Consider the following 15,572-nt stretch of genomic DNA (forward strand, 5'->3'; position numbering starts at 1 on the left):
GTATGACATAATTAGCATGTTTGGGGCATTTATTCTAGCCATTTATTTTTTCAGTTGCATTGAAATTGTTCAAATTCCTGTGTTCATTCTGTTTCCCTTGAGGTCCTTCCCAAGATCTACAGTCCTTAGGCCTGACCTTCATTGCCGACTGAATAACAAGCAAATGGCTTTTTAAAAGACCTTCTTCCTCAATATCCTTTGCCTCCAGTGCCCCTTGAAATGTTTGATCTTGTTAAAACCAGCTGTGTCATATATATATATATATATATACACACACACATATATATATACATACAATTTCATGCACATTTTGATTGTGTGTTGTTCTTTTTAAAAAAATCCTATTTTGTAAAAAATAAATAAATTACTAAATTGATATGAGAATCAAAGTCCTGCTAATATCTAAAATACTGGACATTTGTACTAAAAATATTGATTTGTTGTGGAGCCAAAAGCATATAGCGAAGGTACTAAGAATTTGCAATGGCCCCATTATCATACGTTCTTCTATCTTTCTCGGAGATTCCACCCACCCTCCATTCAACTGAATCTTGCACAGAATACCAAACGCAACACTTGCCTTGCCCCTGGCACTGGCAACCCACACTATGCCACTGCTATAAAGCAGCGGCTATATTGCTAAATTGGGGACGCGGGTGGCGCTGTGGGTAAAACCTCAGCACCTAGGACTTGCCGATCGTTTGGTCAGCAGTTCAAATCCCCGTGGCGGGGTGGGCTCCCGTCTTTCGGTCCCAGCTCCTGCCCACCTAGCAGTTCGAAAGCACCCCTAAGTGCAAGTAGATAAATAGGTACCGCTTTATAGCGGGAAGGTAAACGGCATTTCCGTGTGCTGTGCTGGTGCAGGCTCGCCAGAGCAGCTTCGTCACGCTGGCCACGTGACCCGGAAGTGTCTTCGGACAGTGCTGGCCCCCAGCCTCTTAAGTGAGATGGGCGCACAACCCTAGAGTCGGACACGACTGGCCCGTACGGGCAGGGGTACCTTTACCTTTTTATATTGCTAAATTAGAGTGTCCATCATGTTGGGGTCATTAATTAACTTGATTATGTACCACCATGTTAATAGGGGGTCTAAATGACCCAATGCTCATTTAATGAAATCTTTTTTTAAAGGAAAACCACCCTGGGGGAAAAAACCCAACACCCCATATTGCAATGATGGTTCAAAATGCCCCTGTACAATCAAACCTTTAAGGAGCCTATATGGGCTATAGTGCAGCACAACTTAGGGGCAGCAGGTGCAAACCCCTTTAAGATCAGTTAGGAGCAGGAGCCCAGCATGGTTTGATTTTCTAATGGGAATTATGACGATGCGAATCATTAACATCCATATTTTCCATACGCGTATCCCTTTATCCAAAAAACAAATGCAAAACACAAAGCAGCTGTACAATTATTAACCAGAAGGAATGTAGGTACATATACAGAGCAACAGACGATAACTACTGCTAATTTTTTCCAGAGCTGAGAGTCAATGCTTTAATGAATTTGCTTTAATGAATGGCCCGCCAATTACATGGCTTTCCCATAGACTTTGCTCCCAAGATGAGTAGAATGCATGAGAAACAAGGAAAGTCTGTCGTTTTTGGTATCCATCAAAGCTTTCTTCCATGTGAGGAAGTAGCTAATTTGTCATTTCACACCCAAAAAGGCGTGAAAAGCGAAAAGGGCGGGTGGGTGGGGGCAGCAGAAAGGAGGAAAATTGGTAAGAAGGCACTTCAGTGTAGGGGCAAGTCTTGAGATGATGAGATGCGACTCTTGTTTGAGCTCAATTTGGGCGTTATAAACCAGCTCCACTGATGCCAAAAGACTAGGTGACCACAGGGCTCTCCTGGAGGAAAAACTGAATTCTGTCAGGGAAAACGGAATCTACCAAACAACAGAAAAGTTAAAAACAAACTAGGAATATTTTACAAAATTACAAAGCTGCCCAACTCTAACTTGTGCGTTATTTACACATGGACGTTGTTTTCATTTCATTTCAATAAAAATATAAAGCATTAATTTCCCCAATGCACCCCTGCCTCTAAAATGCACAGGACCTTCACAAAAAGAATACACAGCTAAGGACAACGGCTGCAAATGGTGTTTTCCTTGGTGGATATATTTGGGCTGCCATTTGCATCATGCAAATGCAAACCAACAAAGGAGTCTAAAGTAGCAGAGGTGATGTGTTACAGATGGGTAAAAACGTCTGAAGAGACAGACATGAGAGGTGCTGGCAAAAATCCCATTACCAACTAATAGGATTTGTGTGCATTAACTCCCATTCGCTTCTTAAGGAATTTTACTCTCGAGCATCTTTGCTGGCAGGTCCAATTAGAGTCAACAGGTCACCTCAGCAAATGGCCTTCAAACTGGTTGCTACTTACACTCTAGGGAATGAAGCTCTACATGTCTTCTGAAAAAGCGAGGATTACATTTGTTTGCATGTGCTATGACCCGTCCTGTCCACCCAGCCAAAAAAATACCAAAGTGGACCTATGTGTCCTGACCCCATGTGGTAAAGGTCCTGGGAGGCACATTCCTTGAGGGATGACCAAGAAGCTGGCCAAGAACCTACCACTTACCAGGCTACAACTTTAGGCCTAGAAAGGAACAGAAAGGGCCCAATTTTGTCAGCTGTGTGGATGAATCCCTCACACACTGCTGCCAATGGAGTCTGGTGTCCATTTCTATGTGTCAATGCCTCCAGGGACAGGGTCAATGTGCCGGATCATGCCCTGGGAAGGGTTGGTGTGCTCAGCCCAAGAGGTCTGATCTAAGCCAAAGGAGTTATGGTGCAGGGTTATGCCTATCTGGGATGGCTCTTTTCAACAGACCCCGACACTTTAACCAGCCTGATGTGAAATGGCGCAGTGAAACATAGCGGCTGTTCAGTCAGCCCATTGTCCATGTTTTTAAACAGAAAACAACAGAGCAGCCATTCATTACGTCACATAAATTAACTCTCCGGAGCCTGAGATGCAAAGGAAGTCATCTCAGTTTGAAACCAGGGGACATCGGAACAGCACACAAGTCCTGAAGTCTCTCCTGCATTGCTAGTGTATTCTTCTATGAGGGGTTCTCATATACATTAACGACTAGGCATGGACTGGTCTCTCTGAGAGAAGCAACATCGAAAGGGAGGGCCCAGAAAAATAACAAAATTGTTCTCATTTGCCAAAAAAAAAAAAGTCATTTCTTTAAATAAAATATGCAGACTATGTGGACGCGGGCGCAGTGTGTGGGGTGGCTGGCTGGTGATGCCTGCGGTTCCTTTTCTTCTTGATCTCCTGGATATGTTTCCACTTGGGTCCTCCTTTGTTCCGCTGACGCTTCTTTTCCCGGTGCCACATCTGCTCACAGTACTCATCCAGGCTGAAGCTGGGGCTGCTGAGAAGCTGGATGTAATCCTTGTACCGCAGCCGGGACTCCGCTAGCAGATCCCTCCCTCGCCCCTCTTCATCCTCCGTCTTCTGGGAGCTTTCCATCTGCCCATTCTCGATGACATTTAAACTCAACTTCACAACGGTTCGCACAAACGTGTGCTCCTGAGCATTGCAATAGTAGGCCCCCGTGTCCTTTTTTTGCAAGCTGCGAATCAACAGCCCATATTCCGTCTTGATGATCCTTTCATCCGGTTTCAGCTGTGGGTAGAAAGAAACAAATACTGTTGTAAAGCTTACGGAAACAAAAAGAAAGTTTTCTGTAAGTTGCAGCGAATGCCAAAGGTGGAGAAGGAACAGCTGACAAAGAGATCTGGTCACAGAACAGGGAGCCAATGAGGTCTGAGTTAAGTTTTCCTCGCTCATCTTCAGTTTTAACCACCATACACCTTATCTAAACTAGTTCACCTTGTGGTTGGCATCTTGTTTAAAACAGGTTGCTATGCCTAAAAGTTCAGCTTTCGTACACTAGAGATTTTTGGCCCAGGTGGACACTGTGCTGGCATTCTTGAAAACCCTTGTAGAGCCTATCCCATACGGACAACTTTTTCTTCATTTGGCTGCTAAGGTACCAAATACTCCTTTGACAATATAACTGTCTTCTTTTGCACCAAAAGGGGGGGGAAAGATAAATTTGACTACTGTCTACACAGAGAAGGTGGGGGGAGGCGAGAAAATGGAGGAACAGAAAGCAATGGACACTGCAAGGAAACAGGAAGTGTAATATCTCATATAGTCCACTGTGCCTGCATCTGGGACAAGAATGTGTTTTTGTTGGTATTTGTGCTGCAAACAGGAGTCATGGGGGTTAATGCAGAGACCAGGTTCATGAACAGATTACTTTGCTTCAAACTGCTGGGGTAGCATTCAGAAGCTATGGGTATTTTTTTGTTTTTAAATGTAGTTTTCCAAAATCATGCTATGAATTAATATTGAACCCTTGTCCTTTCAAATTCCAATTGGTGTCCGGGAGGGGGGGGATGGTATTTTTCGTATTAACGATTTCGTATGTTTCAGTCAATGAGGTATTAAACAGTTTGTCTTCAAGTCTGCTAATAACACAGAATACACAGTATTAAAAATAACGGGAAAACCACAACCATCTTGTAATCGACATAAGTGCAGTAAACATTTCCTGATGTGAAAGCCAGCATTTGATTTCCTGACATTTTAACATTTAAGTAATAATTATAGTGGTTACACGACAAAAATGTCAGAATTTGTTACTGAAAAGGTAGGCAATTGTCATTGAATGAAGACAAGGATGAAACGATATAATCTTGCCAAATCGGAAATGCTTAACTTGAGCAGGTCGATTCAAGCTAGTGGTCCTGATCCGGAGCAGGAAGACTGGAACAGTTAGTAGGATTTTGTAGCTGGGAAGCAGCTCCAACCCACTGCAATGTAAACTGCTTTAGATGAGATCCTATAAAAAGCGATGGGATGTATGCAATTCCTACAATGGTTTTCACAAATCATACACAGGCAGAGCAAACCAAACCCTTGATGTGCTTTGCCAGAAGAAGTTTGGATCAACTGGAACTGCCTCTACCAGCCTCTCCCCAAATGGACAGAAGCTACTGCTGGGACTATCCCTGCTGGTGGTAGCCTCAGAAACAGAGTGGTTCATGGGCAGAGAGGGGCAAATCCTGTGAAGGCCCATGTCACAACCTGGGCTCCTTTGCTGTGCTAGCCTGGCAGCTGACAGAGAAGAGGAATTTTCCTTGCCCTCCCCACACTTCTACCCTGGTCAGTGAGAGTGGCAAGGTGGTTGCTGCAGCCATGGCTGACCGCTCAGTTCAACCCTGCCAGCACTCTCAGCCACAGAGGGTTGAATGGCAACTTACTCACACACTCCAAAGCAACTACTCTATTCCGAACTTAAAAATGGAAAGCGTAATGCTGGTGGTCAACAAAAGAGGTTTAAAGACTGTCTCAAGGCAAATCTAAAAAAAAAATGTAGTATAAACACTGACAACTGGGAAACACTGGCCTGGGAGTGCTCCAGTTGGAGAACAGCTTTACCAAAGGTGTCATGGACTTTGAAGACACTCAAACTCAGGATGAAAGGGAGAAACGCGCTAAGAGGAATGCACACTTGGCAAATCCACACCGTGATCAACTCCCCCCCGGAAACCAATGTCCCCACTGTGGAAAGATGTGTGGATCCAGAATTGGCCTCCACAGTCACTTACGGATTCATTGTTGAAACTGTGTTTATGGAAGACAATCTTACTCGGCTACGAGTGATCACCAAAGAAAAAGAAGATGACTCACGCTATATATAGTGCTTTTCTTAAATGCTCAAAAAGATCCCCTGTGGATGATCTCTGTAAGGTTGCTCAGCACAGTCCCTCCCAAATTGCAAATAGAGGGCTAAGGAAGATTGGCTTGGTGACCAAGGGAATGTCTGAACCAAGGATTTCTGTCCTGGCTCACGGCTCACAAAGATGCTCCTTTGGAAGTCTCAGTGTGTCAGGGAAAAAAAGTGGCTTGCAGAAGGCAGCACAGCGTTCTTCTACTGCCACACTGAGGCCCACAGCGTGAAAAGCAGGGAGGGAAGAAAGTTCAGTCTGATTCTGTAGCATGCAGCAGCAGGGACCCTTCAGAAATCTCAGCACCATGCTTGTTGTACAAGGGGACTATTCAGAGACACAGGGCTGTTGTGAAAGCTTTACTCTTTTTTAAAAAATTGAGGGTGTATGGGGAAAAGAGAGAGAGAAAGAGAAGTGAAGCTGGAAAACTGCCCGAAGCGCACATGTGCCTTTCTAGCAAACTTCAGAAGGAATATAGTCAGGAGGCATGAAGATGGCTAAATTAAATTTATTCACACTGGGTAGACTGTACACTGTTTCTTTATGTGAAAAATATGTGGACAATTCCCCCTCTCCCTCCACAATATGCATACATACACAGCCTGGCTTGCTACCATGCAAACTGAACCATGGCTTGAGAGAGATCTGTGCAGCTGTCTGGATGCCACCCTGCCGACCCATTGACTGCATCACAGAACACTAGACAGCTGTTGGAAAAGGATGTGTGCATGATCCAGTAACCAAGCATAGAGCTGGTGGCCAGGGAGGGCTTCCGGCTTCAGTTTTGCCCTACCCCTCACTTGCAATGTGGCTTTGGGCAACGAGATCCAGACAGGGTCGGATCCAGACCTTTAGAGGCCCTAAGCACTTAAATGATTTTGCTGCCCCCATAAATATCTACTTCAAAATAGAAACAATAATAAACTGTAAAATAAAATTGGCTTTTTGGAAACCTACAGGTTTTGGAAACCTACAGTAAGATGGAAATTAATGTTTATTTTCGTATACTTCCACTTTATTTATATTTTTAAAAAAATCTCCAACTTTTTCTAATTGCAGAATCTTTGATCAGATCCTCAGAACTAATCTTGCGCCACACATCTGCTTCTATACATAGTAGAGATAAGACGCCCAGCCTGCCTTGCTGCCAAGTTGTTCTGTTGGGATTTTTAATATTCTTCACCTGAGAAAATGGAAGCTCAGCTGAGCATTTTGAGTCCATTAATGTTAAAAACATACAAAAGAAAATGTCTTCATTTGGAAAGGCACTCAATATTGTCTTCTACAATTATTTTGTAAAGTTCAGCATGACTGAATCCTATTTTTCACATTTTTTGTGGCACTGAACTTATGATGCACATATGAGTGGAAGTGCTGAAGCTTAGCTGAGAAATCAGTGTTCAAGTCCTATGGGGAAGCATCAATCAGTGTCAGCAGGACTCGAACCCATGTCACAGCATGTGGATACAGGCTGTGAGGCCCCCTTGTGTCATGTGATGAAATGAACTTAGTTACTGCCCACCACCACATGAGAAAACAACAACAACACTGTCCTAATAAACTTAACAGAATCACACTATTATATACATGGCAATCAACTGTCATTCACTTTTTACATGCCACCTTAGAATTGGTAATAAACAAAATGAAACTCTAGGGTGATTCCTTTATCAGTTATCACAAACAACATAGCATGTGGCAGCCGAACTAATGTGTAAGTTCGTGTTTAATTTCATTGTAAATTGACACATCAATTGCCTCCAAAATCTTTGCTGTTAATATTTTGCTCCCCACCAGAAAACAAAGAAAAGTTATCTCCAAAATTCTTGCCAAGGCCTTTAAAAAACCTCCACATTTGGAGAACCCCCCCTCCCCAAAATCTGGCAACTGAATGTTGCTGCATTCACTCTCAGTGGACGCCTGAATGATCCCATGAGCCTCAGTGGACCGTAGGGAAATTTACCAGTTACCAAATTCTAATTTTGTTATAATCTCCATTATAACCATATTGTTGTTGTTGTTGTTGTTGTTGTTGTTATTGGTATATAATGTTTTTATTTATTGCTGGAGCGTTCTTTTTTTTTTTTGCGGGACCTGGTTCAGCTGCTCTGTATGTCCCATGGTAAATATGGCAATGCAAATTTTCTGTGGTGCCCCCCCATCCTTTGATGCCCTAAGCCAGGGGTCAGCAACCTTTTTCAGGTGCCTCAGACCATGTGGTGGGCCAGACTATATTTTTTTTTGGGGGGGGGGGAATGAACAAATTCCTATGCTCCACAAATAACCCAGAGATGCATTTTAGATAAAAGGACACATTCTACTCATGTAAAAACACGCTGATTCCCAGACCGTCCGTGGCTCGGATGGAGAAGGTGATTGGGCTGCATCCAGCCTACGGGCCTTAGGTCGCCTACCCCTGCCCTAAGCACTTAAAATTTAAGTGCTTATTTTACTTAATGGTTAAGCCAGCCCTGGATCCAGAGCACCCAGATTATTAGCCAGCGGCCACACGAGAGAGTTGGGGGAGAGTTATGTAGCTGCATAGTTCTCTTCAGCTGAAGTTCGTGGGTCTTGAGAATGCTTAGCTGTGCCTGGATTGTACCCAAACTGTGTGGAAAGGGAAGTTTTGAAGAGGACCTACCTCTTCAAATAAAGTACAGAGCATTACTGGTCTGTTAAATATTGTGGCTCCTATCTGTATCTCCTTTCACTAAGCTTAAGCCAAGTAATGTAATTCAGTGTTAATAAGGAAACATCTTAAGGGATATTTTTGTGCGCAATTTCTTCTTGTGGGGCAGCTCATCTAATTTAGTGATCTGTTACTTATTATCCTTTCTTCTCTTTCCTTGGTTAAATTCCTCTCCCTGGTTTCTCATTTATCCATTTTGTAGGATTGTAAATCAGTAGCGTTCTGGGCTGAATATGACCAGGGAGCGATTGAATTTGTATATGCATCCCAGAAATGAAATTAAGACATTATAGCTAAGGAACTCTTAGTCTGGAAAAGGAGGCTTACAAAACTCTGCAGTAGCACTGGTAAAGTGAATGCTACCTTTTCTGTGTGGTTTTCCCCAAGGAAGAATCACGACACATTGATGTATCATCTAATAACAAAGGAAAAATGTTAACTTCATCCAAATAGACATTTATGCTGCTCTATCTGATTAAAACTCATACAAGTAAGTGGCCAAGATTTATTTAATTGAGTGACAGCCCTAAAGGAAACTAATGAATCAATAATGATTGCACTGTTGCCTCAGCTAATATTTACAAGCATTTCAGTGAAAAGAGGAATAGAAAGAGATTAGATTTGATCTAGTGGGTTGGAAGAATCCAAGGGACAGCCTGAGTGAGATAAACACAGGACCAAGAAATCTGGACTTGACAGTCATTTGATGTATGAAGGTAGCATGGATGATAACATTAAGGCAAGTGGGAAATAATTAACAGAAGAGGGTCCTGCTGGATGAGACCAAGGCCACTGAGTCTAGCACCCTTCTTCCAATCAGCCACAGGTATTTGGGAAGTCATCAAGGAATGAACATGATAGAGCATTCTTGGGCGTTAAGAGATCTGATGAACATGGAATGTCTATTAAGCTCCTATTGTTATTGGCTGTTGATAGGCCAACCCTGCATGAACTTGTTTCATCTTACAAAGCCAGCTTTTGGCAATGAATTCCACAGGTCAAATATATGTTACTAGGGTCTGTGACCCTATTCACTCTGTTTGTCAACCACCCTATCATTCCTCACACATTAACCCCCTACAGCACCTATGCTACTATTCAACTACTATATTTATATGCGATAACTCCCCATCTCATTTTTCGCTTATGATGGATAAAACAGTCTTGGTTACAACCTGTTTTGGAGGCTTGTTCACAGATTACAGAGGCAAATGCAGGTTTACCAACAAGCATACACTTAAGAGAGAACCGCAACTGATGAAACACATGTGATGTGGTCCCATTTTAGAATAAAAAGAAGGCTACTGTGTTAAATGGTCCTGAATTGTGGTTGCCCTGTCATATCTATCATCTATCTATCTATCTATCTATCTATCTATCTATCTATCTATCTATCTCTATCTATCATCTATCTATCTATCATCTATCTATCTATCTATCTATCATCTATCTATCTGTCTATCTATCTATCATCTATCTATTACCTTATGACAGGATGAAATGATGACTGATTTGGGCAACGCTTCACTGCTGTCTTCCTCTCCCACCTTTATTTCTTTCGTATCCTGCTTGCCCAGAGGTTCAGCCCTCATTCTGCCTTTCCTCTTTATTTTACACCCTTCTCAGGACTCTGGAGTTTCATAAACACCTGACATTTCATTACTTGCTACTAGATCTTTAACCTTTCACACAGATGCTTAATTTGTACCAGTTTCTGCGAGGCAGATGAAAAATGGTCCCTTAAATTCAGAGAACAGACAAAAAGGTGGATAAAAAGACAATTTCATCACATTATTGGTTTTGTTTTGTTTGGATGGCTTTCATTCCCTTTCTATATCAGTTCCAGTGTTACTGATATAACTGAGCTGTTATAACGTGGCTGAAAAAGCCCACTTCATGTGTATACATAGTTTCATATTCATATTGGGTAAAATCAAGTCGTGAAGAAGGGCCAATCCGAACAATCATTTTTACCTAAAGGTGCTTCCCAGGCAGCCCCAGGGACAAATTCCCACAGAGAACCTTCTCCCTGAAATGAGGGCTCCAAGATACAGGTATGACTTTTGGGTGGCGATTCCTGAAACGGCCCCCTTCCAGCTCCCATGATCATGAGTACCACACCAAGAAATGAGAGCTCAAACACTATTGCTAGAACAAGACATTCTCTGAACTGAGACATCCTTGAGGACCATTGCAGAGAGAGCAGGAAACCATATGGCCCAGCCACTGCACTGTTGGATCTGTCTTAGGCCAGTTTTCTGTCTCCAATAATGGAAATAATAATAGAGAATCATAGAACTATATAATTGTAGAGTTAGAAGAGACCCCAAGGGTCATCTAGCTCAAAATAATAATAATAACGATATTATATATACAGGGCGGTAAGCCAACAATGCTGCTCTGTTACATGTTTCTAGTCCCTATTATTTAGTTGTAAATTGCATCTATGCTTGCATGCTCTCTTTAATAATTGCAGCTGCAGGCTGTTTGTAGACCTACACTCGGTGCACCTTTTTTGGGGGGTGGGATCCTATCTTATTTACTGGCCACCACTATTCCTTGAGGGAATATGTTTCCTAATTCCTAATTTGTCTTCCCTGAACTTTGCAATTGCCAATCATTTTTGAGATGAGAACGCATTTGTCTCATAAATTAAGTATGCCTTATGTCCAGCTCTCACTTCCATATATCACTACTGTTTTTCCCAGTAGTGATGTATGGAAGTGAGAGGTGGACCATAAAGAAGGCTGATTGCCGGAAAATTGATGCTTTTGAATTATGGTGCTGGAGGAGACTCTTGAAAGTCCCATGGACTGCAAGAAGATCAAACCTCTCCATTCTGAAGGAAATTAGCCCTGAGTGCTCACTGGAAGGACAGACCGTGAAGCTGAGGCTCCAATACTTTGGCCACCTCATGAGAAGAGAAGACTCCCTGGGAAAGACCCTGATGTTGGGAAAGAGGGAGGGCACAAGGAGAAGGGGACGACAGAGGACGAGATGGTTGGACAGTGTTCTTGAAGCTACAAACATGAGTCTGACCAAACTGCGGGAGGCAGTGGAAGACAGGAGTGCCTGGCGTGCTCTGGTCCATGGGGTCACGAAGAGTTGGACACGACTAAACAGCTAAACAACAATGTTAGAATAATTACAAAGGACTAAAATACCATTTATTTTAACTGCCTTCCTCAGTCCAAATTGGAGAGTCCTATTTAAGTATTCTGGACAGAAAGCCTTGAAACAGTGAAGAAAGAAATTAACAGAGGATGCAAAAGTGTGCATACAATCCAGCTAGGTCAATGCCACTTGCCCTTTGTGGATGGTGTGCTTTGAAAGCTCCCATCATTACAAACCGCAGCAGCTCTTCCACTGTTAAAATATTGCACCTGTCTGTGAGGAGAGAGTGGCTTCAAAGGCTGCTTTCCTTCATTAATCAACAAAAGCGCTGGAGGTAAAATAAAGGCTACAAGCAGGTTAAATGCAATGTGGAAGCAAAAAAAAAGCATGCATTTTTGCTGGGGCAAACGGAGAATTCTTTTTGGAAAACATTATTGCTTTCATCTCTTAGGCCATTCTGAAACTCACCCTATATTTTGAGGTCAAAAGTAGGTAGCTGTGTTGCTAATAACACTATTATGCACCATTTCTAAATCACTCAGACTTTTTCAAGCCCCTCATCCAACAATCTCAGGAATGCTTGTCATTATCACCAGCACTTCTTAATATAACCAATAAAATTTAACAATGCAGTGTGAAAGTTTTTCAAGTTATGCCAAACAGTTTTTGAGTTACACAAGGAACAAAAAAAAAAAAAACAAAAAAAAAAAAAGGGAGAAAAATAATATTTATGTCATTTGGTTCTCTTTTTTCTGTACCAAACACATTTCTAAAATTAATCTTTAGCCTTCCTGATAGACAAAAACATTTTTTCTTTTCTTCTACTGTCTGCCACAAAATGGACCTATGAGTTCAATTAAGGTAGCTTACTGCTGGGGATGGAATAGAATAACTGTTGGTTTTTTTGGTTTTTTTGTATTTTCAAAGTGAAATACAATGCCTTCTAATTAAGGGGGACTTTTTCCATAAAAGCTCTGGAGTTGCTCTTGAAGACTGTCTGGAGGCTACAGCTAGTGCGCAATGTGGCTGCTAGGCTGGCAAGTCGGGCAACCTGATCAGATGATGTGCCACATGTCACGGCTAAAAATTGGCCTCTGTTTCTTTAATGCTTAAAAAGATGGGTCAGCATGAGTCAGCGGCCTGCATCAGGTTGTATATATAGAGTGAAAAATGTTAGTTGGGTTGGGTTGGGTTGGTTGGTGGTTAGTGAAAGCTGGTAGTGTTGATGTGTACAGTTGGTCAATTGCTTTTGCAGAACGACTTTTAAGAATAAAAGCAGAAAGTACTCTGCAAGAATACTTTTCTCGTGGAAACTTTTATGCCGACAAGGGTCCGAGGACCAGGCTGAGGCAACAAAGGGAGGTCAGAACCCTTTCTTTTTTTTTTTTTTACAAACACTGACACCACAGGTCCAAAAGCATGGCATTGGCTGCCAGGGAGCTGCTGGACCTAATTCAAGGTAAAACATGCAAAACTCTAAAACTCCCTAAAATAATGCCTTGCCCAGCATCAACCATCTTGGACTCTGTGATCAACAGGTGAGGTCTTGGTGGTGGTGCCCACTTGGCATTGATTCATGACAAGGCTTTTTCAGTGGTGGTTGCCCATTTGAAAACAGTCCTGTTTATCTGGGCATTTGGTGGCTGGAGGACACTGTTCCTGGCGACCATGAAATTATGGTATGAAAGAATGTTTATGACTGTAACTCTTTCTAGAATATTTTAACTGATTTTATAATACTTTAATTTTTTAAAAAATTGTGGATGTGTTTGAAATTTTGGGCTCCTTCGAGGGAAAGGGCAGGATATAAACTCAATTAATTAGGCCTACAAGGACTATCCATTACTACCCTGAAATAATCTGTTGATAGGCCTCAACACTGTGTCCTTGCTCATAGAAATTCTTGCATACATTGAGGTGTTTTCCCAAAGGACCCGTGGCACCAGTTGTAGACTACCATGATTTCATGTGACTACGATTCTTGCTGCTCTAATTCCTATGTTTCCACATGGAGGTTGCACTGGCAGAGTAACTCCCAATGTATTGGAAATGTTCTCTAGTTAGTTTGCTATTGTGAACAGTGCTGTCACCAGATGCATACAGGCCGCTCATAACTCTTGCAGTACAAATTCCAGATGCTGTTTCAATCCTTGGAAACTAGGAATGTTGGCCACACCATTCACTGCAACTAGGAAACAGCCAAGAAGGCGGAATACTGGCCTAGAGGAATTGCCAGTCACATCTAATGCAACCATTTTGTTCTTGTGATCCATGACTATTTCCACAAAATGTTCTAATTGAGTTTTCTGCTCAAGGCAATAATAAATAAGGAACCTCAGAAACGGTAACTAACAAAATCCAGGAGACCATTACCAAGTGAAACATCCTTTCACATACATGGGCATCCATCCATCCATGTTTTTGGAAAGCCCTGCCAATATCCCATCATCATGCCACTTTTCCCAGCTGTGAATTTTACTAACTGTTTAGCAAGCGCAGGACTCAACTCACCATTACCGAACTCTGCAATTGCGGTTGCCAACTAGATTTTACTGCCACTGCCCAATTCCAAACAACATGAAACAGACACATGGAAAAATAGCAGATTACTGATGGAGCAGGTGAGAAAAAAACTTGTTCTGACTCAGTTCCATCTGGCCAACTGTAAACGTGGAGGCATGGAAGGAGTAACAGGAACTCGCAGTTGTCATTTCAAGAATACGGCTTGTCGCATATCCTGGAAATGCACACGGCTGTTTGGCAAAGCAAGAGTCCCATGGGATTCTGTGTTGGGGCCAATCAAATACAAGGGGGGCTCAGATTTTATATATTCACAAGAGGCCCTTTTGAAGAAACAAATAAAAAAATCAGAGCTTTTTTCTTTGGCTCTGCCACTCATCATGTATGCAGAATATCTTAATGAGGAATAAATAAATAGAAGAGCATAAGATGCATTATAGCTTTATCATCATCATCATCATCATCATCATCATCATCATCATCATCATTTTATTTGTATGCCGCCTTTCCATAGTTAAAACAATGCTCAAGGCAGCTTACAACATGGCAAGATTTACATAATTACCAACATAACAAAAGTCATAAACAATAAATAAAGGTAAAGGTAAAGGGACCCCTGACCATTAGGTCCAGTCGTGACCGACTCTGGGGTTGCGGCACTCATCTCACTTTATTGGCCGAGGGAGCCGGCGTACAGCTTCTGGGTCATGTGGGCAGCATGACCAAGCCACTTCTGGCAAACCAGAGCAGCGCACGGAAACGCCGTTTACCTTCCCGCCGGAGCGGTACCTATTTATCTACTTGCACTTTGATGTGCTTTCGAACTGCTAGGTTGGCAGGAGCAGGGACCGAGCAACGGGAGCTCACCCCGTCGCAGGGATTCAAACTGCCGACCTTCTGATCGGCAAGCCCTAGGCTCTGTGGTTTAACCCACAGCACCACCCGTGTCCCTAAACAATAAATAAAACACATTAAAATTTTTTAATGTGTTTTAAACAATAAATAAAAGACATTAAAAAGTACACAACAAAAGGGGGGAAAAACAATTCCCACATAAATCATAATATCTAAAACTAAGAATACAGCACTATGAACGAATAATGTCACAGATGTTATTAAGATCAATTCATCTCTCTCACCTCTCCCACAACCTACATAGTTCCTGTGATAAGTCAGTGACTAACTTTCAAACCACAGGAACAAACACGCCCTTCATTCAACAGCACTAGAATGAAAGTGCCAAGCAACTGACTCGTGACCCTTTTAAAAAAAATTTCAGACTGCAGGGAGCTGGACTCCCACTGGCGACAGAATGACCTGGTGACAGCTCCGGGACCAGCGGAGATCCTGTTCGCTCCCCACACCCTGTTCTGACTGGAAGTGGGATTCCAAAGCATGACCTCAAAGGTGAAGACCAGGGAGGCAGCCTGCTGGGCCAAATGCCTGCTAAACAAATCTGGATTTTGCCCTCTCCTTCCCCTCAGGAAA

The 15,572-nt window shown here is 42.5% G+C and overlaps 1 protein-coding gene across 1 annotated transcript in view; it reads right to left on the reverse strand.

Moving 5' to 3' along the window:
• Positions 1–1,350: 1,350 nt before the first annotated feature.
• Positions 1,351–15,572, reverse strand: part of SEMA3D (semaphorin 3D) — a 174,388-nt gene continuing 160,166 nt past the window's right edge. Inside the window, exon 18 of the mRNA XM_083738746.1 lies at positions 1,351–3,647. Within this exon, the coding sequence (XP_083594872.1) occupies positions 3,222–3,647 (426 nt within the window). The 3' untranslated portion in view covers positions 1,351–3,221. The remainder of the gene's footprint in view (positions 3,648–15,572) is intronic.

Source organism: Podarcis gaigeae (assembly GCF_964106915.1).
Source record: "Podarcis gaigeae genome assembly, chromosome: 5".
NCBI classification, from domain to species: Eukaryota; Metazoa; Chordata; class Lepidosauria; order Squamata; family Lacertidae; genus Podarcis; species Podarcis gaigeae.